General features: G+C 38.0%; 2 protein-coding genes across 12 annotated transcripts in view; one reads left to right on the plus strand and one right to left on the minus strand.

The window, feature by feature from the left end:
* EIF5B (eukaryotic translation initiation factor 5B) overlaps positions 1 to 6,160 on the plus strand; it is a 65,746-nt gene extending 59,586 nt beyond the window's left edge. The window contains exon 24 of one of the 2 annotated variants that reach the window (XM_054701907.1): positions 95 to 6,160. In XM_054701907.1, coding sequence (XP_054557882.1) covers positions 95 to 202 — 108 coding nt within the window. In that variant the 3' untranslated portion in view covers positions 203 to 6,160. The remainder of the gene's footprint in view (positions 1 to 94) is intronic. The other variant, XM_037527963.2, reaches the window with a different exon arrangement.
* REV1 (REV1 DNA directed polymerase) overlaps positions 1,664 to 23,198 on the minus strand; it is an 86,614-nt gene continuing 65,079 nt past the window's right edge. For all 10 annotated transcript variants that reach the window (XM_037527956.1, XM_054701905.1, XM_054701904.1 and 7 more), the window contains 13 exons: positions 21,857 to 22,011; positions 19,389 to 19,508; positions 13,675 to 13,895; positions 13,261 to 13,433; positions 7,188 to 7,290; positions 5,937 to 6,102; positions 5,562 to 5,767; positions 4,306 to 4,539; positions 3,613 to 3,733; positions 2,881 to 3,113; positions 2,629 to 2,785; positions 2,274 to 2,376; positions 1,664 to 2,052 (listed from right to left, as the gene is read on the minus strand). In XM_037527956.1, the coding sequence (XP_037383853.1) occupies positions 1,941 to 2,052; positions 2,274 to 2,376; positions 2,629 to 2,785; positions 2,881 to 3,113; positions 3,613 to 3,733; positions 4,306 to 4,539; positions 5,562 to 5,767; positions 5,937 to 6,102; positions 7,188 to 7,290; positions 13,261 to 13,433; positions 13,675 to 13,895; positions 19,389 to 19,508; positions 21,857 to 22,011 (2,104 nt within the window). In that variant the 3' untranslated portion in view covers positions 1,664 to 1,940. The remainder of the gene's footprint in view (positions 2,053 to 2,273; positions 2,377 to 2,628; positions 2,786 to 2,880; positions 3,114 to 3,612; positions 3,734 to 4,305; positions 4,540 to 5,561; positions 5,768 to 5,936; positions 6,103 to 7,187; positions 7,291 to 13,260; positions 13,434 to 13,674; positions 13,896 to 19,388; positions 19,509 to 21,856; positions 22,012 to 23,198) is intronic.

Below are 23,198 nucleotides of genomic sequence, written 5' to 3' on the forward strand. Positions count from 1 at the left end.
TCTGAGGGGATAAGTATCTGGTGAACAGACTAAAAGGGCCACATGCTTTTTCTTTGGCACTTGATACATTGTTTACTGTTCGTGCTTCCTGCAGATCAGTCGGCAGTCCATTGATGCCCTCAAAGACTGGTTTAGAGATGAAATGCAGAAGAGTGACTGGCAGCTTATTGTGGAGCTGAAGAAAGTATTTGAAATCATCTAATTTTTCCACCTGCAGCAGGAAATGGAGTAACTGCAATATTGTGTTATCACCAACAAAAACAAGACAAAATGGAATGGATGTATCTGGACACTGATGAACTTAAGTATGGAAGGAAAAAAATAGGTGTATAAATGTTTTCCATGAGAAACCAAGAAACTTACACTGGTTTGACAGTGGTCGATTACATGTCCCCACAGTTCCAACGTGCCTGTTCACTCACCCAACTCCTATCCCCACCCTTCTCTACTGGCTGCTGTTTTAAAGTTTGCCCTTCCCCAAATTTGGATTTTTATTACAGATCTAAAGTTCTTTCAATTTTATACTGATTAAATCAGTACTGCAGTATTTGATTAACCAAGCTTCTGCAGATTTTGTGATTCTTGGGACTTTTTTGATGTAAGAAGTAACTTCTTTATTTATGCATATCTTTCTCACAGTGAAATTTTTTTTTTTTGTGGGGGGTGGGGCATTCTGCCATATGCCCTTAGGAATTTTTAAAAGTAGAAAATTAGGCATTCTGATATATTTATCTGCTTTGTGTGAAACCATGGTGTAAAGCATAGCTGGCTATTTACTGCTTGTGTAGTCATGAGAGTCCACTGTAATCAGCACAATTCTTAACTACCAATAAAAACAGACATTCACCAGTCAGCTCTGTTAGGCCTCCATGGTAGAATAGCTTCTCACTCATGACTCACCATCCTTGGTTTAGCTCTTGTAAAGGACAAGAACTATTTTATTATCCATACCTTGTGGACTAGAACATGTTAACAACACTAGGGGTTTTTAATATACTGGTCTATTTTGTCCTAGATATCCTATCATGCACACATTTTCTGATGAGACAATCAGCAGTGAATAATTTGGGCTTAGAAGTTGTGGAGACATCACAATGATTTATTTGTAATAATCTGTAGTTTTATGATTTTTCTGAAGGATGTGGTAAGTGGATCCACATGAGCATATAAACTCCTTCCCCCAAGGTAAGAAATCCATTAGCGTTAATATTCTTATAACAGATCTCTAATACCTGACTATTTATATAGCACAGTATTAAAGTCAGTGTGGGGTATTTGAGGAAAATGTTCCCAAGTATTCACTGGCATAGAATTATAAAGTATTAGGGGATAAAATAGTATAGAAAAATATACATTAAAGTTTCTCAAGGGCCAGTAGAGGCAAAGAGAGCACTTCTTTGAGGAAAGACTTCAATTGTGTGTGTATTCTAATTCAAATATGTAAATTTCCTCCATTTGGAAGAAGTAAAGAAGATTTTCTCAACATGTTCCTGTGTTCATGCTTGGGGATGAGATTACTTAGAACAAGTAGAATCCCAGACTGGGACCTCTCAGGAATTCAGAGCTCAGCATGGAGCCTGTAACAGTAAGTATAATATAAATAGTTCAGGATTTGGTTCTAAAGTTTTGAAAGATTCACAAAAAAAAGACCCTGTACAAAATATACATACAGTTCTTTATTAAACAACTGTAAACACTTCACTGTAAAAATCCATAAAACTTTATAAACAAACATTTTGTAAATAGAAACTATACTACAGTAAAAGAATTAACACAATTATTTACATGCAATACTGACAAATTTGGCACTTATTGAAAAGAAATGTACAAAAACACTTGCTTAAAATTATAAAACTCAGCATTACTATCATGCACTTTGCAAATACCTCACAAGCACTTATGGCACAGCTAGCAGAGAGCACCAGGCTCCCTGGTAATATTTATGTGACTTTTAATGTGCTTCCATAAGTTTGTTGTAAAACCACCTGAACATTGTCAAGAATAAAGTCAAATGCCATATTCCAAACTGATTCCACCGACTGCTGCATCAACCTAAAGGTGGGAAAGGAAGAGAAATATGAGGAAAGACTAATTTCAGAACACCACGGTTTTAAACCATCTAAGGGGAACAGCACTATTTACTACCCAGTTCATGTTTCTCCAGGATTCAAAATAAAGGGTAATTACACAGTGTATTGCCAGAAAGTATAAAATTTGCTCAGTGCCTTGCCTCCTTGAATTTGCAATGTCATTTTTCCCCTTTGGCAAGTTACCTTTTCATGTATTTTATAACTAGATCCAGCTTTTCCAAATCTTTTTCCTCTATTAGGTCAGTACAGTACTTCACAACTTGTAGAATGTCTTCTTCCATTGGATCTAGGAAAGGGGAAAAACTTCAAATGAAGATCGATGTATCTTCTTGAAGGACAATTATACTACTGATTTGCAACTATCAAATGAATGGGCTGCAATAAGGAGCTTTTCAAAGCCAAATCCGGCATTCAAAAGGTTACGTAGGATTTAGATGGTGTAAGCTTATTGGAAAGTGATTTTCCATACTTGAATGTTCATGTTTTCAAATCACGGGGCCATTACATCTCTAAGGCTATCTATACCAGCCAAGCCAACCTGAAATAGTAGTTATCCATTCTTTGAGCAAGGTCTTCACATCACTGAACTCCACAGCTCCAGCTAAGTTGGGTGCTTGGGGTTTAGCAGAGCCAGACAAATCAGGCTGCAAACCAGAAAGATTTGGTACCTCTGAAGTGGAAGCACAGTGTTCTCCCTGTTAAGAAAAAAAAAAAAATTAAAATGTGCTATATTTAACAACGTTAAATATACTGATAACAGGTCAGTATTTTAAAGTATGAAGTATATTACCAGAGGTTTCTCAGAAATAGGACCGTAAATAGGACCGTCGTGTCTCAGAAACCCATCAATTAGCTTCTGGGGACTCCCACAGGCCCCTGGCAAAGTTTTCGCAGGACTATTAAGCAGCTTGTTTTTCAAAGGACTCTGAGTCTTTTTTTGAGGACTGATGGGATTTTTCTTCTTGTTTCGTTTCTTTTCTTTCACCGCTGGTGGTTTAAGCTGAAGTAATGAATTCTTTGGCACTAAAAGGGTGGACAGAAGATTTTAAGCACATGTCTGGGGAGGGGAAAAAACCTGTGCTACCCAAAGACATTCCTCCTCCGCCCCCTGCCGAGACTGGGTGGCTGTCTTAGTGACAGCGTGTGATAGTACAGGTTCTAAAGTTCCAAGCATCTCTGCAATGCTAACCTGATTCTTGGGAATGCTGCTTCTCTATAATGTGGTGCTCACAAGGATCTGAACTATCTACACAGTAAATGTGTTTGTAATGCATGTTCAGAACCCTAAAGGATATAGGCTTAGTCGTACTTTTTTTTTTTTTAAAGAATGGTGTTTCTAAGTCAAGATACAGCTACAATGGGAACTATGACAACACTTACCTGAATTGTATACTCGTTCTGTTCCCACAAAACAAAGAGCTCTTACTGTGACCAACAGCCTAGACTGTGCCCATTTTATACTACAATGGAACAATGATTTCATTTCTCATCTTCACTATTACATGTCACTTCTAAGGCTTACCAGATGCACTTGCTGACTGCTGATGAGTGGTGGTCTCTCCCTGCCTTTGTCTTTGATCATAAGCTGCTTTGAGTTCTTTTTGAAGCTCAGCAGGAAGGGCAGCAAACACCTCAGGATCCACCTAGTAGAAAAAAGGTTCAAAGTCCAACAAGAGTTTTGACAGCCCAGTCTTATTTTTCACAAAATTTATTGTTCTCAAATCACTTTTTGGATCTAGTCCCTCAAATCAAAACTCATTAATTCTCAAGATTTTAAGGTAGAAAGAAATAACATTTAAGAGTAAACTGACTCTTCCCTTACAGAACAATGAAGGTAAGAAACACTAGTTAAAACTGAGAAGCAAAACAGGCTGATGTGTAATTTTTTTTTTTTTTTTTAAGCTTTGATTGTGTTACTGCAAAGTGGCCCAAACATCTGCTCTGACCAATGGCATAGCAGCAGGTTGTATTGTGGGTGGAAGCACCCACATACTATATAGCCTCCTCCTTCATTCCCCCATTGTTCTACTCAGTTGCCTCAAGAGGCTGGTCTTTTAGTCTATGTCCTGCTGCAGATGGTGTAGGGATAGGCTAATCTACCTCTTCCCCCCCATGAAATGAGAGTTGAGGGTACAAGAGGAAAAGGGAACTGAGGTATGTCTGGAGTATGATGGGTGAGACTATTTTAACTGGAAGGTCCCTAAATTTAACTTGCCTGTGAAAATGCTGGAAGGGCTATTACATTAATTCCTGTGTCACTGTTAGATTCTTGAGGTTCTGGTATTTGCAACAAAACTGTCCCAACTGGTTGTGGCAAAATTCCTGCACTACAGCCATTTATTGGTTCGTTCTTTTTGTCACCATGTGGTTCTCCTTGCTGCCCAGCACAAGCCTGCTCTACTTGTTCCCGGAGGTCTGGTGGAAGTGCTTCTAAAACAGACTGATCAAGCTGTAAAATACCATACATACAAGAGTCTAAAGTTAAAGCATGTTCAGAGAAGATGTTGGAAGAGTTAATACAACTTTAATTTCTGTTTGAACATCTTTGGTAATGAAACAAGGGGTAGATACCAAGCCAGGAAAACCATCTCTCATTTTAAACCAGCAGTTTGGCCTTTTGCCATTTAAACCTGAGTAGCAAGGCATGGAATTTGGAGATGTCAGCAGCCAGTTCCAGAGAAACACTAAGTACAAATTATACTCTGAATTTCGTGGACTGGAAGACTATAGGTAGCGCCTTAGTCAAGCTCAAATCTTAGTGGGATCTAAGCCTATGGCATGTCGAATTTTGGGACTGGGTAAAAGCCCTGTGTCAGAAGTTTCTTCTTTCCAGCCTACAAACCAGAATCTCCTGGGATTTTTGTTTTTGGCCAGGCCCTCCCTCTGCCCATCTCATCAGGCTATTCTATTATGGGATTGTTTCCAATCTCATCTTGCCAGGATCAACTATTTTTGGGTAACTCATCAGAAACTAGGACTCAAATATGCCTCAAAATTGCCTCTTTCCCTATTATCAGTCCGTATGTATCTCCCTCAGTCAGCATCCTACCACTTGAGGGGAGTAATGGACACAAACTGACTTCTCCAATTGAGCTGAAAACTCAATCCCAGCAATATGCCACATTTACAGTCCATACCAACTGAATTATGTCAGGAAAATCATTCAGGTTGCAAATATTGCAAGAAAAACCTTTGGCACCTCTACTAATGATCAGCAAGGCTGCACTGCTGACTAGAGAGCTCAGTGGACGTGATTACCACTATTAAGAGGTGGTAAAGTGGCTGCTGACTGAGTACAGAGAACTGGCTTTCACTGGTATCTCTCAACCTGCCAAAATCAGAAATTTCCCACTTGGTGTTCAACAGCAGAAGTGTCCCTTTCTTGGCTATACTGATAAAGGAATTCATAAGTCATTCCTATTGTATGACCACTTTTGCACTTACGTCATACTTAGAACTATAAAAATATACCTGGGAAGGTGATGGGACCTCTATACTCAGGTTAAGTCTTGATTTTAAACTGATGGGAGGATGCAGACCATTCCATTTCCCTGAAGACTCAGTGGCTTTGCTAGTAACAGGACTGATACTTGATGTCAGATGTGTAGAAAAAGATGGCAAGAAAGTGCAAGTTCTAGAAGCAGATGATATTTCTAGGTCCATAGCTGCTAGAAACACTGAAAAGTATAGAAAAACAAGTCTTTAGATCTTGGGGAATGGTATGGACTAATCCATAGCAAGTAAAATTTTGATTCATAATTCAGAACAATTTTTTGTTAGAGAGCTATTGCCTTCCTAAGGATATCAGCAGGACCAAAATGAGAAACACTGCTGAACAAAACTGACCTTCTTTGTGTTCCTCTTCTGTGGATTTCTTAGCTTTTTGAACTTGGAATAGATCAAGGACAGAGTGTGATCCAGCAGAAAAGTGGCTTGACTGAACTGATGGGCGAGTGGGACAGGCGGAAGTATTGGAATTAGTTGGAACCAGTTGATTCACTTGAATCCCAACCTAGAACCAGAAAAAAGAATGTTTCTAGAAAAAGTAGAAGGTAAAGATATGAATCCAAACTAGAAAAATTCCCAGTTAATCAAACTTTACTATTTTTAGATCCTGTTTTTAGAATAAAAGGTGTTTTTTTTTTTTTTTTTTTTTTACATGGAAGTACTCAAGTAGCTTTCTATGATTACAAAAACTACTTCCATCCTAGCTGGTGAGCAAGTTTTTCACCTCAATCTTAAATATTCAACTGTACCCATATATACTGTAATCTCTTCAAAATCGGAAAATCAAAAAAAAAGTACATCCTACTGAAGCTCAGAACTAAGGTTTTTAGAGCAAGATTTAAAAAATTTTTTAAGTAGGGACAGATTGGCAACCTACATGTAACTTTTTTTAAATGAAGTATTTTTCAAATAAGGGATGGTGAGTAAGGCAGGGCAGTGGGTAACTGCAGGTATCTGTACATATGACTACTCCCCTACACCACTACGAAACCTTGTAACAGTATTTTAAGGAGAAATTTTCATCAAGGCTGGCTTAGTAATAAATTTTTAATCCCTCTGACCAAATCATTATCTCTATTTACTCACATATGTGTATACACATACAACCAAACCTAAAAGGTTAATCTTTAGGAAAGAAAACGAAGGGTTTTAAATTTTTGATGCCCTCTTGCCTTTTTCAAAGGCATCTTCATGTGCTTTTGCTCATCATCAGACATCAGAATAAATTTCTGATGAAGAAGGATATTAAAGGTGTAAGACTTATTTGCAGGTTCACACTAATGATCCCATCTATTTTCAGAGGAACAGGAAGGAAGACTACACACGAAAGATCAGTATTTGGTTAAAACACAATTACTATAAAATTCAAGATACAAGATTATTTTAGGTAAATAAAAAAAAATAGAGCTTTCAGGAAAAAAAAAAGATCAGGTCAGATGAGAAAGCAGAGTTTTTCAGTTTCTAGTCTGTATCAAAGGTGCTGAAAACCTATACTGAACTCCTCACTACCCTCTATTAACATTCTCAGATAAAGCCTTAAATGAGAAAAATGTCACAGAAAGTGTAGAATGTAGAATGTCGCACACTTACCCCTCTCATATCCGATATATTTAGCTTCATTGTATGAAACATGTTTAGTGTGGCTTTTCCAATGATTTTTGCACTATCTGTTGCCTGATCAAGAGTTACAGTCCTGTAAGGAACAGAAGTTACATTCCATATGTATTCTCCAGTACACTTCAGTATGGAACTGTTTAAAGAGTTGAGAAAAGTTATGAACTTTACAAAAAATTTAATTCAGTATTAAATATTAAGATGCATGAGACAGTCATCCTTCTGGGTAGCCAGTAATTATTACACTGACAGTCGTGGGGGGTGAGGGAGAAATCATATATAATTGGGACTTTAAGATTCAAAACTAGGGCGCCTCCCTGGTGGCTTAGGGGTTAAGTCTCCAGCCAGGGAGCTTACCCACATAGGGCACAGGAGAACTCTCCTGTCTTGCCCACTGCCCCCCTCGGCAGTATATTTCAGAAGATCTGCCTGTTCTACTCCCCACTGTATCTCTGGTGAATCTTCTCACCCCCTACACTTCTGGCCTACACATCAGTTCTTACATAAAATAAAACCCTTTAAAAAAAAGATAAAAACCAATCGAGAGACCTAGCCACTAAAAATGGGTTAGAATATTTCTTAGTTATTTTAGTTAAGCCATGCAAAAATACGAGCATTAATTACACTGCCAACTAACATGAATTGAAGTGCAATGTGTCAGCTCCTAAGGCAAGTTTTAGGTTGCAAGATAGAAATGATTAATTCCTTTGTGTTTTGGTTCTTGACTCTACTTACATGTGAAGTAAAGCCAGAAATGTATAAAACAACGCGTAAAGGGTTATGTATGACAGGGAATATGGCTGTTCCTTGTATATAACCCAGAGACTAGTAGAATATATGATCCTTAGATCTTCAAGAAATCTTGAAGGACAGAGAACCTGCCAGCATTATTAGGTGCCCCAATCTATATTTGTTATTTTTTTCAATATCATGAGGATTTTATATTTTCACATCCAAGGAAAGGACTCATTTCTTGCAGGAAACCATTTACAAAATGTTTCCATTGATTTGTTACCTTATAATTACCTTATGTTTTTTCCACAGATAAATACAGATTAACTTAAAAGCAAATCTTTTAGTGGACCATTTTAAACACATGTATTTATCTTCACTTTTTTCTGAATCACCACTACACCAATGAAAAATCATTTTTATAAGGTATGACTCAAAAATGGGAGGGGAGACAAAAGTAGGGGGAAAATGTTAATCATAATTTAAAATAATGAAAAGCAAACTGATAAATGGTAAGTCACCAAATACCTACTTAATGCCTGAAGCAAGGCATTGACTTGCGGTAGTAGCCCCATTAAGAAAAGCTCAGTATTAGAGCTGTCAGATATGTATGGAGGCAGGGGGAGAGAACAAGACTAAAAATATAAGCGAGAAGTAAATTCTCAGAGATTTCCTCCCTCCTTTGCTGAAGTCTTATTACATATGGGAACAACAGAGAAGCTAAGGAATGTCACAGACAGTTAAGTGAAGTGAGGCACCACACTCAGAAGAAACACACCCTTTCTCACCCACACTGCCTCTTCTGAGTATCCAGGATTTGAGCTGCCATCTTTACATCCCCCTAGGTAGGAAACTGGAGGGTTTCATTCTGGAAAACCGACAAGCATACTGGAAGACTACAGATACTAACACTTGGTTGTGGCAACCAAAGATCAGGTCCCTCCAACCACTCACCTATATAGTGAAGCCCACTGTTCTATCCATCCCACTAAAAGTCCTGAGGTTCCAAACATTTTAGCAAATCACTTGAGCAGTCAGTCAAGAACACCTGAACAGATACCTGAAGAAAATCTTTAATATAAAAGACAGCAACAGAAACGGGAAAGAGAACTCATGACAGACTGATAATGGGACAAGAATCTTTAAGAGACAATACTGCATCTGTGAAATAAGGTATTTAAAACAGAGTTTTGAAGTGTTAGAAATAAAAATTTTAGTACTGGCTAAGTATGGAGGCAAAAAGACAAATTCCAGAACCCCAGAGAAGATCCTGGAAAACTCCAGTGAGAAAGAGCAAATGTCCTTTAAAATAGACAATCTTAATATTAATCCTGGGGAAAAAAAGATAACTATGGAGTCTTCAAAAGTTTGAGGTTCAGAAAATGATTTCCAACTCCAAGTTATATAATCTTTAAGAGAAAGCAAAACTATTGAGGGGAGGTTCAAAAAAACTTCCACTTATGTATTCTTTCTCAGTAAGACAGTAAAAGATGAGAAGACGGACTTCAGTAACCAAGATGAGATTAAAGGAGAATCAAGATTCTGGAAATCAAGAGATCTAACACAGATTATAGAGACGTGATATCCCAGGATTCCAATTTTGCAGTATATCTTAAAACTAACCCTGATGGGAGAAGGCTGAGGTTCACAAGAAAGAAATCTCCAAGAAAGAGATGAAACCAGTAGATTGCTGATGTATTCAAATGCACTATTATAGCAGGTTTGGTGGTAAACTCAGTGCAAATTTGCAAAGCAAACAAAATATAGTTAACTCCAGAAAAAAATAATTCAACAGCAAAGGAAATGTGATCACAGTGGACAACAGGGACCTCCTATGTAAAGTATGTACATAACACAATAATAGAACAGTTAGTGACTGAACCCAAAACTGAAGACTCTTGAGGACAAAGGAAATACACATACAGGAGAAGAAAGCAACAGATGATGGAAGAGAGAGGGGAAACACTCTCTTTTATAGTACAAAGTCAGTGAATATTCTGCAAAGCTGAAATCTAGAAATGGCAGTGAAAAATAAGGATTTAAATATCAGAAGAAACTAAAATGTTGAAAAGGATGGCACTTGAGTTGGGGAGGAACAGTGCAAGGAACTGAAAGCACATATATGTTAAAAATGCATATGCACAGAGGAACTTCAAGGGGAAAGTATTTTCCCCAAAAGGAAAATTTCTATGAAAAAGTTTCCTAGGTAATAACAAAGTCACAGATCTGAATCTACAGGTGGCTCTTAGGCATGCAACTTCAAAATCATATTTTTATTACAGTATTACAATGTGAGAATCTGAGTCACATGATTGCAATGCAACATCCAATTAAGGACAATTACGGATTACAGAATTATGGAATGTGGCGTACCACGTCTCAATTTACTCAACGCGGCATTAAACTACAGCAGGGAGCCACAAACTTTTACTGTCAAAGGTCATTCAGTAGGGCCTCCCAGGTGGCGCAGCGGTTGAGCGCTGGGCTGCGGAGCTGCCTGTAGCCTCTGCAGCGCCGGTTCGATCCCCGGCCACCAGCGAGGGTCCCACATGGTGCGCAGACCTCTCCTGCCGCCCGCTGCTCCCCTCAGCAGTGTATTTCGTCAGTCTGCCTGTTCTATTCCCCGCACTGTCTCTGGTGAATTCTCTCACCCTCCTGCGCTTCTGACTTTACCCAGTGCTTGTATAAATAAATAAATCGTAAAAAAAAAAAAAGATTTAAAAAAAAGTCATACAGTAAATAAGCTTGTGTTTTGTGATCTCTTTCATGCAGTCTTCATTTTTTCTCACAACCTTTTATATAAAGATTATCCACTGCTCACTTTAAGTCATTAAGGGGTGATGGGGGGGAGGAGGGACACAGCCTAGATTTGTCTCACAGGAAATACTGTCAGTATTGTTAACAATCCCGTACACCAAAATGTTAGGGCTTAAATTTATGCCTTACAGTTGATTTATATCTTGGAAACACAAAATTACACTTATTTCAATAAACCATGTGCTCTTTCTGCATCATCATGTCTCATCCAAAATTATTAATTTAACGACACGGCAAAATACACTTACCTACCAGCAATAAGCAGCAGAGTTTTGAATTACTATGTTTACTAAACAACGAATTCTTGTTTGATATAAAAACCAAAATATTTGTGGAAGTGGGCCTCCCCGGTAGCGCAGCGGTTGAGCGCCGGGTTGTGAAGCTGCACGCAGCCTCTGCAGCGCCGGTTCGATCCCCGGCTGCTCCCCAGCCACCGGAGGAGGGTCCCACATGGCGCGCAGACCTCTCCTGCCACCCGCTGCTCCCCTCAGCAGTGTACTTCGGTCCCTCTGCCTGCTCTGCTCCCCGCTCTGGCTCTGGTGAATTCTCTCACCCTCCCGCGCTTCTGACTGTACCCAGTGCTTGTATAATTCAATCAATCAATCAATCAATCAATCTTTTAAAAAAAAATATTTGTGGAAGAAATGATATGGTACCTGAGATCTGCTACAGAATAACTGGGAGAAGAAAAGGAAGAATGGTGCCAGGGGAGCTGAGTGTTAAAATCAGGTGACAATTCTATCAGGTGATGGGGACACTGGGAGTTCACTATACTATTCCTTTTGTATTTTTGTATATATTTAAATGTTGATAATGAAACCTTTTCTTTTAATTAGCATAAAAAAGGAACAAATACCAACACTAGCAAGTAGATAAATGCTTATCAGCAAAAACTGAGTATTATCCTTGAATTGGGGTAAGTTAAAATATAATTTATCCCGATTTTTAAATATTGTAACTGGGTTTTCAGAATGCCTGTGTTTCCTAAGAAAGATTAAATGAAGGCTAATTTTTAAAATTAAGATTAGACAAAGTGAGTGCCTAGATACCACTACATGAAACAAAACATACAATGCTGAGTAGCTGTAAGTTCAAAATGCATACATGGCAGAGAAAATTGCCACCAGTTCTCTTTTTTTTAAAAGATTGATTGATTGATTGATTGATTGATTCATTCATTCATTCATTTATACAAGCACTGGGTACAGTCAGAAGTGCAGGAGGGTGAGAGAATTCACCAGAGTCAGAGCGGGGAGCAGAGCAGGCAGAAGGACCGAAGTACACTGCTGAGGGGAGCAGCGGGCAGTAGAAGAGGTCTGCGCGCTATGCGGGACCCTCCTCCGGTGGCCGGGGAGCAGCCGGGGATTGAACCGGCACTGCAGAGGCTGTGGGCAGCTTCGCAACCCAGTGCTCAACCACTGCGCCACCAGGGAGGCCCACTAACCAGTTCTCTTTCCAAAGAAAAATTATTTTTGGACAATTCCTTCCATACATCTTGAACAAATAAAATTCTAGGCCTTAAACAGAAAGGTCTTAGAAATTGGATTCCATTTTCATACAGAAATCATGTTTAAAAAGATAACTATATTTCTGAGCAAGGGCCTTAAGAAGTGACCATAACACAATATTTAACTACCATTTAGTTGATATAGGTAAAATTAAGGCTTATTAAAAAACAGGTAAATATTCAAAATTATCAACTACATAAAAATATTTTATAAATTATGTTTAATGTGTAATTTATTATCCCTGTTTTCATGGTGAACAAATATATTAATTATAAAACGGGAAGTTTTTCCTAGCACTCACAACAATAGCACTATCTATACATAGATGTAGTAATGTGTGTGGCTGCCATGACCTAATCCTTAAACTTGATTTTAGAATTCCTCTCATGTGGTTTTAGGGTAGAAAAAATACCTCAGAACACCGGCTGATTGACAGATAAATTAAATGCATTGTACCATGTAATAACGTAAAATGGCATACTAAATTAAGACTTTTCATATTAGTCATAAATCTTAGATGAAGTTTTAATTAGTGGCCCTTACATAAAAAAAGGGTCTTAAAATGTTTTCTGTTGTCACAGACTATGAAGATTTAAATTTTCACAATAGAAATTATACCTACTTAACTGAAGCAACTGTGTCATTAAAATCTCTTTCTTAATTACTGTACTGAAATTTCCCTCAGGGACCCTTTCATCAAGTCCATAGTTACCTTTGGGGCACGGGTCTTTCTGTTCATCACTCAAGTCAGCAGCCTGACAAGTCCAAGGAAAGGTTGCCAAGGTGGGGAGCACACTGCCAGATTGACCTACAGCTACACACCTGCTTGTCTGACTGAATTCAAATGGCCTGGGGCTTAGGCTAGCACCACAGACTCAAATAACCCCAGAGTTACATATCTTAATTCAAATTATTCCCTGGTCTCCTTCAGTTTCTATTAATAACCTACACTGAAACATTGATATCTAACATCCTCTTTAAGGTCAGCTTACCTGGCAATGTTATCACAAATTCCATGACCTCCAAATTTTGCAGTTTCTACAGGAGCCCCTGGCTTTCGTACCATGATTTTGAGAGTTAAGCGTTTACCCTTCATGCCAGCAGCTTCAAGCCGTCGTTGGATTTCTTCTGAAAGATTCAGAAGAAAAGCTTCTGCCTCTTTTGACTACAGAGAGACAAACAGAAAAACTTCCATGTTATTTCTACATGCTTATTTTTCTCAAGCATTTTAACTTTCAAGATTAAATCATTTACTTCCCTGCTAGCTAACCATCTATTAAAAACAAACCTTGTGCAAATTATGGAACTAACAACAGTTTGAAGACTTAATTCAAGAGTGTATGGTCTAGTTGGAAAGATAGACTAAGTGGAAGTATGAAGAATGAAGTAAAACCTGTTATCAGTACCTGTGTAAACCTTATTCCATAGTTGATTTCAGCTGAAACAGATTTTCTTTCTTTTTCAGTTCGAACTGGTCTATCATCCAAACCACGGCAGAACCTATAAAGCATCTGACCTGTTTTGGGACCAAATTCTCTTTGGAGTTTTGCCATGGTCATATATTGCAAGTCTCCACAAGTTCTAATTCCCAAAGATGTCAGTTTGGATTCCATTGAACGTCCAACTCCTAGAAGTTACAGACAAACTATTAAAAGCAATTCAGCAATATGAAATAACTATCACTCATGCAGAAAACAACTAATTTAATCTCCATTAAAATTTTAAAGTGACAAAACTGAAGCATCTTAAAAAATTTTTACACTTGATCTTATTAGCCAAAAGGCTGAGAAGCAATTTAAAAATTTTTAAATGTGAACTCTTAGTAGGATTATTGCTAGAATGTACTTCTCAATTTGGATTCCACATCTAGGTATACAGAACTTATCAAATATGTATCACAAAAATTGTGGGCTTTATTACTGAGTAATATCAAGATTTCTATCTTATTCCCAAACTCAGCTAAGTAATAGACTTGTATAAATGAGTTTACAGACCTATTAGGACTTACAGACCTATTAGGACACTCAGAGAATGTCTAGGTCACTACTATAATTTTGCTGAAGAAGAAAATTTCAGAATAGTTTTATTCACATTTTTTAAGGGTCTTTTTAAAAAATTTATTTATGCATATAAGAACTGGGGTACAAGCTAGAGGTGTGTGTGGGGGGGAGGTTTGTGTGTGGGGGAGGCGGGGAGAGGATTCACCAGAGACAGAGTGAGGAACAGAACAGGCAGATCTACTGAAATACACTGCTGAGGGGAGCAGCAGGTGAGTCCGGAGAGGTCTGCTGTGCCATATGGGTAGCTCCCTGTCCAGCCACCGGATCAAACTGGTGCTGCAGTGGCTGCAGACTGCTTCATAGTGCTGTACTTAACCCCTTGGGCCACCAGGGAGTCCCCTATTCACATTTTCTCTGAATGGAACTAGAACACAAACTTAGGACAAAGGCTCAAACCCCAAAATGTTATTGACAAAACAATACCATTGACCTCAGTGGGTATAAGGTTCCTAAGCAAACAAAGTGGCAGTGGGGGGAAAGACAAAGATTTCTTTTATCAACAAAGACGATCTTCCCTAGAAAGATTTTAACTATTCCATAGCTGGGCTGCAATGTTGAAATCCTTATGTCATATGCTTCAACACGCAAGGTATAAGCTTCACCCATAGCAAGTTGTTGAGTTCTGTTGCTCTCAATTTGCTCAAAAGCTTAGCAAAGCTTTACATAGCTAGGGACATCAAAATTCTTATTAAAATGGTCTCCACATCACCAAATAAATATTTTCAATCAGTGAGGAAAAGACCTTTTCTGGTCTGCTGTGGGGTCTTACAGAGATCAGAGTGAAGTCTGTAATTTTCTGTTCATCACTGTTACTGTTAGTTCTGCCTTTTTTGAGTGGTCTTCAGTAGAAGGAACAACCAGTCTAGTCCACCTCTGCCAAGACAACCACTTGAAGTAGATATGTACGACAAAACATCTACGGTTCTAGAGGTAGATGAGATACATTTAACCCAAGAAAAATGTCTCCCAAATGGAAATCAGATGAAGGTGAAAAGGGTACTACTTCCTATTTAGGCCATTTTATAGTTTGAGTCAGAACAAAGGACAAGAATATGAGTGTCTATGCTAATAACAAAAAATCCTCCACAGGAAAAGCATTCACAAAAAGGTAACATTCTAAGTGAAACCTAGCTGACTATTTTTCAAGATAGGGAAGAGAAACCCAAGGGAATAAACTAATCATATACTAGGTTGACACTTTAACAGAAAGGATTTTTAAATATTTATTTTCCTTCCTTCACTGCCCAGCTTCCTACCAATGAAAGGTGACCATGATCTGTCCCTTGCACAACTGGGGGTGGGCTGGGGGATGTAAATCCTAGCTTTTCAGAGTACCTTTAAACACTTTCAGATTACTTAAAGTTTACCAACTATCTGAGAAGTATACTTTTCAGAGTATAATGGAACAGTATAATCATTCAAGTAATAGGTGCAAATGAAAGACTTATCTTAAACATCACCAAATTCATCATACTCAACCTAGGCTAACTGAGGTACCACCCTTGGGAAGATTCCCTCCACTGCAAGTTCATCTAATGAAATACAATGGCCTGAAGTGAAATGAGGCAGGAAGGCATGTGGCGTAGTCAATCTCTAACCCTATTACACTGAATGGGGTGGAAAATGACTACCGGAATCAGCACCAAAAGCCAGAGAGGGGTCCTAGGCTAATTGGTGGCTTCAAGTTAAGTGTCCATCAGGAAAGGAGGTACCTCTAAGAAGAAAGTAGCAGGGTCTTGACCAAATTGAATGTAGCCACATGGGAAGGAAACAGTAAAGGAAAATATGCTAGTTTAGAACCAAGTGAGAAGAAAAACAAAGATCGGGAAGCCCCTGGTCAAACAACTGGAGCAAAAACTGTCATTTTCTTAGAAGGGGACGTGTTGTCATAGAATAAAAATGGCCAGTAATGTCCCCTTTCTGGCAAACAGAACCTGACAGACTTGAAAATTAGTACAACCGAGGCACTGAATTTTATTTAACTTCAATTAATTTAACTTTAAATTTCACTAGCTTCACTTGGTTAGCGCCTACCATATCAGGAAAGCGCAAATCTTTATGAACATCTACACTTATCATTGTATTTCTCTGGGAATGGAAGAAGATGAAAACCAGACTGGAAGCATAAAACCAGCATAGGTCATACAAAGTGCAAAAGGTCCTCACACTGGGAAGACTATATACAGGGCAAAAAAGTATTGCAGAGATCCAAAGTACACAAGGAAATACTATTGTATTTAAATAGTTGTTGAGGGCCTCCCTGGTGGCGCAAGGGGTTAAGACACAACCTATGAAGCGATCTGCAGCCACTGTAGCAGGAGTTCGATCACTGGCTGGGGCGCAACCCACATGGCATGGCAGACCTCTCCTGTCTCGCCCACTGCTCCCCTTAGCAGTGTATTTCAATCTGCCTGTTCTGTTCCCCACTCTGTCTCTGGTGAATCCTCTCACCCCCCACACCTCTGGCCTGTACCCCAGTTCTTGTATGCATAAATAAATAAATCTTTAACAAAAATAGTTGTTGAGGCTAATTCTTTATCTCATTAGAAAATTCGCTAGTATAACATAAACATTATTCTGAGGAGTCCCCTAAAACATAAACATAATGGTTTATTTTTCCCACTGATGTAGCTACAATAACTGCCTATTACTGTGTTAGGCACACTATGTGTGCTCAGTAAACATGAGCACAGAGGGCCAAAAAGCTTCTGGAAGGTAAGGGGTGAGATGTGTTATCACTGAATTTCTTCTGGTTATTGAAGAGCAAACTTCCCTCAAAGTAGGTTATACAAGATGTTAACGGATACTTTACATTCATCATATATCTTTGGGAAATTACTAGTTTTTAACAAAGATAAAAAGATTTCTTTATAGGAAGAATTTTCAGAATTTTTATTATGTGAGCCTTTTGCCACAGAGGTTCCCACAATCCTTTTTTTTTTTTTAAGTTTTTATTTATTTATTTTTCTTTTTTCTTTTTTTAGAGATATATTTATTTATACAAGCACTGGGTACAGTCAGAAGTGCAGGAGGGTGAGAGAATTCACCAGAGCCAGAGCAGGGAGCAGAGGAGGCAGAAGGACCGAAGTACACTGCTGAGGGGAGCAGCGGGCGGCAGGAGAGGTCTGCGCGCCATGTGGGACCCTCGCCCGGCAGGCAGGGATTGAACCAGCGCTGCAGAGGCTGCGGACAGCTTCGCAACCCAGCCCTCAACTGCTGCGCCACCAGGGGAGGCCCCCCACAATCCTTTTTTAAAGAACAGTTTGCATTCAGTAGAACATACTTTTGAGAAAAGAAGGCTTACAACACTGTTTCCAGGACAGGGAAAACAACAGATAAGGCTGACATTTTCCATACCTGAAATGTCCTAATACTGTTTATAAAAAATTGGGGACTTTTAAAATCAGTAATTTGACTTGCATATGTCAGATTACTTTTATAATGAGGAAGAAACCAATCTTGCTAATCCTATCTTTCAGACATCCCTCGGGAAATTCCAGTACTTGCTTATTAAGAACCTAATCAGGACAAGTAACCTTACACTGCCCATCAAGAAATAAATTCCTCTAGCCAGGAAGTAAATGAAAGTACAAGTTAAGATTACTGAGTTAAGGATCTCAAAATTCTCTATTTTTGTGTAAAAACCAACTATAAAACTGATTCAGTTTAAAGATAGTATTATGAACTGAATTGTTTCCTCAAAATTCTTATGTTTGTGAAAATCCTAATTTCTAGCACCTCAGAATATGACTAACTGGAGATAAGGATTTGAAAGAATAAAGCAGAGTCATTTGGGTGGAGCCAGAATCCAATATAACTATGTCCTAATAAGAAGAGGAAATTAAGACAGAAGAAAACACCACGTGAAGACACATGGGAAAGAGTCACCTACGAGCCAACAAGAGCAGCCCCAGGAGAAAACCAACCTTGCTAACAACTCAATCTTGGATTTCTAGCTCCCAGACTCTTTTGTTGTTTTTTTAAAACTTTGTTCTTACATCATTGCTAATTCTTAGACAACATGATTTCTCCCCTCACTATCAGAATCTTGAGAAAATAAGCTTCTGTGGTTGTATGCCTCCTGTTCTGTGGCATGTTATGGCAGCCCTAGTAAACTAGCAGAGCTACTAATATATAATAAACAATCTCCAATTTCACATGCAGCTTTAAATGTACTGTCTTGATTTTTGCCCACCACAAATACACAGAAGCTTAGTGATGTTAACAAGTCAACTGCTAACAGGAGAGGACAGTCTGAAATAGTCTCAAGGGGTACTATATGGTTTTGAGAAATTTCTTAAGAGTTACCTACCACAGAAAGCAGGTCTAAATATTTAATAATTGTGAAATGAGTTGTCCTAGATACACAAAAAACATTACATGTATTTAAGGTCCCCAAAGGGCAACCACTTCTCAATTATATTTGAAAATTTTTCCATGATAAGATTTCTTTTATGCTAGGTTAATTAGGCACATAGTAAATACGGAGAAATATAAAACATACATGCTGCTCCTTAAACAAAAGGTACAGATGAATCTGTACTTCAACCTCTGAATTGACAAAATATAATACTTCACCTAGGTTTTATTCTTCCTAATATGGTTCATATATTTTCTACTGTTAAAACTATTTACATTCTGAACTCTAAAAACTGTCATTAGTCATACAGGCAATTTTGTAAGTAGGAGAATCAATTCTCAAAACTTTACCTTGACCTGCAAGCACACTATTTCAATTTTATTTCCTTAAAGACCAAAAGTCAATGTCATATATTCCCTTTAAAATAATTTCTTAGGATTCCTTAATCTTGCTTCTTAAGAAATACTTAAAAGTAAAACACACTCGAAGCAAAACAAAGATGTAACATTAAGATCCTGACAAATCAATTTAGGGGATATTCACTGGAATTCCAAACTTTATTTTTCACAGCACACAGAAGATTACAACTTTTTGAATTCATGTTTTAGGAAAAACCAGATACATTTTGGAACTATGAAAACCATTAATAAATGTTTACAATAAATAAAGTTAAAAAGAAAAACCAAAGATACGCATTTACCTGGTAGATTAGTAACTAGCTGACCTCTGATAAAATCATCTACTTCTTCTGGTTTTAAGTGGTACTGACCATCTGGTTTTGCTTTTCTAGTTGCCATTCTAGCCAGGAGAATATTAGAACCTATAAAGTTTTAAAAGAGAAAGTTGTTCAAGAAATATTCACCACTATTTTTTAAATTTGTTATCAAAGACATTTACATACAGGTTACCGATCAAATTTCTAAAATGAAAATAATTGGCAATTTTGATCATTTCAAATACAGTAAAAGTTGATAGAAGTTTGTTAATTCTAACAGATTATAATGAGTATGACTATTGAACATAAGTTTCTGTTTGTTCCAAAGTAATGTTATTCCAGCATCTCCTTCCTAGATAAAGGAATAGGAAAAAAAAAAAAAAAGAGTCTTAAGGCTGGAGTGGGGGAGTATGGAGGGAGGGGTAGGGAAGGAAACTACAAGTATTGAGGGCAATGATCAGAAATTAGTTTATTTTATGACTCAATGGATCCAGGCTAGATAGTGAAACAAAGTCAAAGGAATGTTATCATATTGGGAAAAACAAGAAAGTCCAAAGAACCAGAAGTCTCACGATTAAGATCAAAATACGCATAGTAAATGCTGATGGTATGAGTCTTCAAAACAAAGACAGATACTGATAGTGAGGTATCTGTCCATCTAAGGTGTTGGTCTACACATGGATAAAGTAGAGCAGGGGAAAATGGTACTGGAGACCAAGAAGGTATCAGGGGTCTAAGAAACTAGGATGCTAGGTGAGCTGCTATGTAATTAACAACTACCTGCAGAAAGTATGGGAACTTAGGTAAAGACTACAACATGTTTTCCTAGGGAAAACATACAGATTCATAAAGAGGAAAAGCTCTGGAAAATTAACACCAAAATGACAAGAGTGGTGAGTTTTGGAAAAGAAAAGGGGAATGAGCTGTGGAAACATCAAGTGAGCCTTTCATTTTATGTGCTTAAACTTAAATACAAAAGAATATACTTATCATTACACTTATAAATTAAAAGTACTATTACAAACAAAAAACTAACATGGGCCTGATACTGGAATACAGTCTAAGTGAATGTTGGACATGATCTGTCAGATGGCATCAGGGAGTAAATAGGTAGGTAAAGCTGGTCACCGGAGGGATGCTGGGAATGTATTAATCTTATTTTTGTATCTTATGATAGTCTGGCCTTTTATAAATCTTGCTGCATTGGGAGAGACTGCCCTCCTGGGCTAGCTAATTCCTAAAGATAATAACTTCCTTGGGAGCACAGTTCTCCTATGCGAACCAGTCAACCCCATGCATATCCTTATCAAACTCTCACACACCAAGACAGTACTTCTCCTTCCCTAAATCACCTCACGTTAGGTACCACCCTTATAGTACTACAACTGCTAGAATTATCCAATGTAGCCAAACCTAAGCTCTTTTGTCTGGCCTTTCCCATATAAACCCCAATAAAAGCGTTGGCCTTGGATTTCCCCACACTCCTGCTTCTACTTCCTGACCAAAATGTGGTGCTTCCCTGAGTGGCCCTGAATGGTATGGCATACCCTCTCTCTTTCTGAAGACATGTAATAAAAATCTTCTTTTAAATGCCTCTTCTTTTAATGTCCTCTCTATTGTCAATCAGTTATTTGCACAAACTAAAAAATATCACAGGCACACGACTGGGAACTTTGCAGGAAGAAGAGCTCTGAATGAGAATGGAGAAGCAATGGTTAGAAGTGATAACGGTAAAATCAGGGAGATTTATTTCTACCTCCCAAGTCTGTAGCTTAGAGTATGGCAGAAACAAACCAGTTTCACTTAACAGAATGGCAAGAGAGGAGGTATCTTGGTAAAAGGTACTGAGTAGGTTCAGTAAGGAGGAAGCTTAGGTAAGATGGAGAGTGTTCCAGAGGGTACAGCTAGAAGAGTTAACAAAAGAATAAATGGTAGGAATAGCTGAGGAAACAAAGTGCAAGGCTTAAAGATATACCAGAGGAGTGGGGAGAGACAGGATCATCACTGAGGACACCTGTTAAGAAGGATGACTTCTTAGAATTGAGAGAGCAAACACAGGGCTGGTTGAGCATTCCAGGAAGAAGTTCAGAAATGATCTGAATTATAAGACTTACTTAACAATTACTCTATACCACCAACCACAACCCACCCCTGCCATACAGTTTTAAATATGGCGTCTCACTTTTTAAAAAAAATATATATTGTTTACAAATACTGAATTCTGTTCTTCCCATTTTTGAAGAACAAATAAATATTTCAACTTTTTATTCCAAAGATATTATTAAACATGTACTTAAATTTCCAACATTTTGTACTCAAGCATTACAAAAATGCTAAGTGCTTTAGAAGAGGCCTAAGCAATAACAAACAAATCTAAAACTCCTAAAAATTAAGGGATATTCAATGACCCCAAAGCAATGATTTGAGTAAAATGAGTAATACTGGATACAAACCAATTCCAACAGAGGCAGCACATTTAGTCTGGTCTTTGATTTCCATACGGACAGCATTTGCAAATTCATCAGGAGTAAGTCTGGTCTCTGCAAGGATTTCCGTGATGTCTACTAGTGCTTCATCACAACTAACAGCTTCGATGTTATGTGTATAGCTATCAACACCAAGCAAAGGCAATGAATCACCACCACAGCTTGCCATCTAGTGGACTATAAATGTTGCAAAAGTCTTCCTATGGTATCTTTCTTCAAAGTTTCCTTACAAGACTTAAGATGCTAATAAACATTAATATACAAATCTCAATATTTTAATTAAACCAGCCCAAATGCCTTTAGTCATCTTTTAGCTGCAAAGTTAGTATTTTTCTCTTTTTCCATATTAACTACCAGAAATACAGCAGAAATTATTACTCCAATTACTCAACATAGAGGAAACCTTTGTGAACCTCTGAATAGTTGGTAAATAAAGGAGAATTATAACTGTGGTAACATTTAATCTAAAATATTTTCAGTTTTCCAGAAAATATCACACAAATATCAACAGAAAAATCACACAAATCAAGTAAGTAATCACAGCTCTCCTAAATACAATTAAGTATCATTCACTGTAGAAAACACAGGATATTATAGGAGGCTATAATGGCCAATCATCCAAGACCAATCTAGGAGAACACCATTTACATTCCCTACAAGTGGAAATATCTTGAATTTTGGTTTTTGGCCATCCTATATTGTATACCTAAACAAACGACTTGTTTTAATTGGCTAGGGAAAAGGTGCTAGGGCTCCAATGTTAACTGAATACATGACCTATGAATGGGAAGCAACTGACAGGCCTAGGATCATAAATGTATCTTCAGTAATCCATTCGGTTACTTATCCAAGGAAGGTCAAGCCTCATCTCTCACTTATACCTCATTGTAAGTTATGAATCAGATTATTTAATATCTATTTTCACTTAAGAAATGAGAGTTTTGTTTAGACTCAAATAAAAGATGAAATCTGTAAGAGCAGAAAGGAATTCCACTGCAAAATGAGTTTTGCCTTGAGGTATGCATTACATGACACTGAGACATGGTTTCCAGAGTGGTGGGAGGGAAAGGGGGGGGGTGCAAATATCACTCAATCTCCCCTCCCCTCCTCCACTACAAAAAGAAAAGCCACATATATGGTGCTGAAAATGTCTCCACAGACTAAAATTCAATCAGGACTAGTATGTGTCATGGCTCTCCCTCATGTTATTCTGGCTGGTAGTTAACTCAAGGGTCTCAATACACAGAACACAAAAGGACCACTAAGCGGCTCATTACCCATCACCCCCAGATTTTATCTGGATGATACT

The sequence above is a fragment of the Talpa occidentalis genome, unplaced genomic scaffold, assembly GCF_014898055.3.
Source record: "Talpa occidentalis isolate TD23 unplaced genomic scaffold, MPIMG_talOcc4v2.1 talOcc4.5, whole genome shotgun sequence".
In the NCBI taxonomy this organism is placed as follows: domain Eukaryota; kingdom Metazoa; phylum Chordata; class Mammalia; order Eulipotyphla; family Talpidae; genus Talpa; species Talpa occidentalis.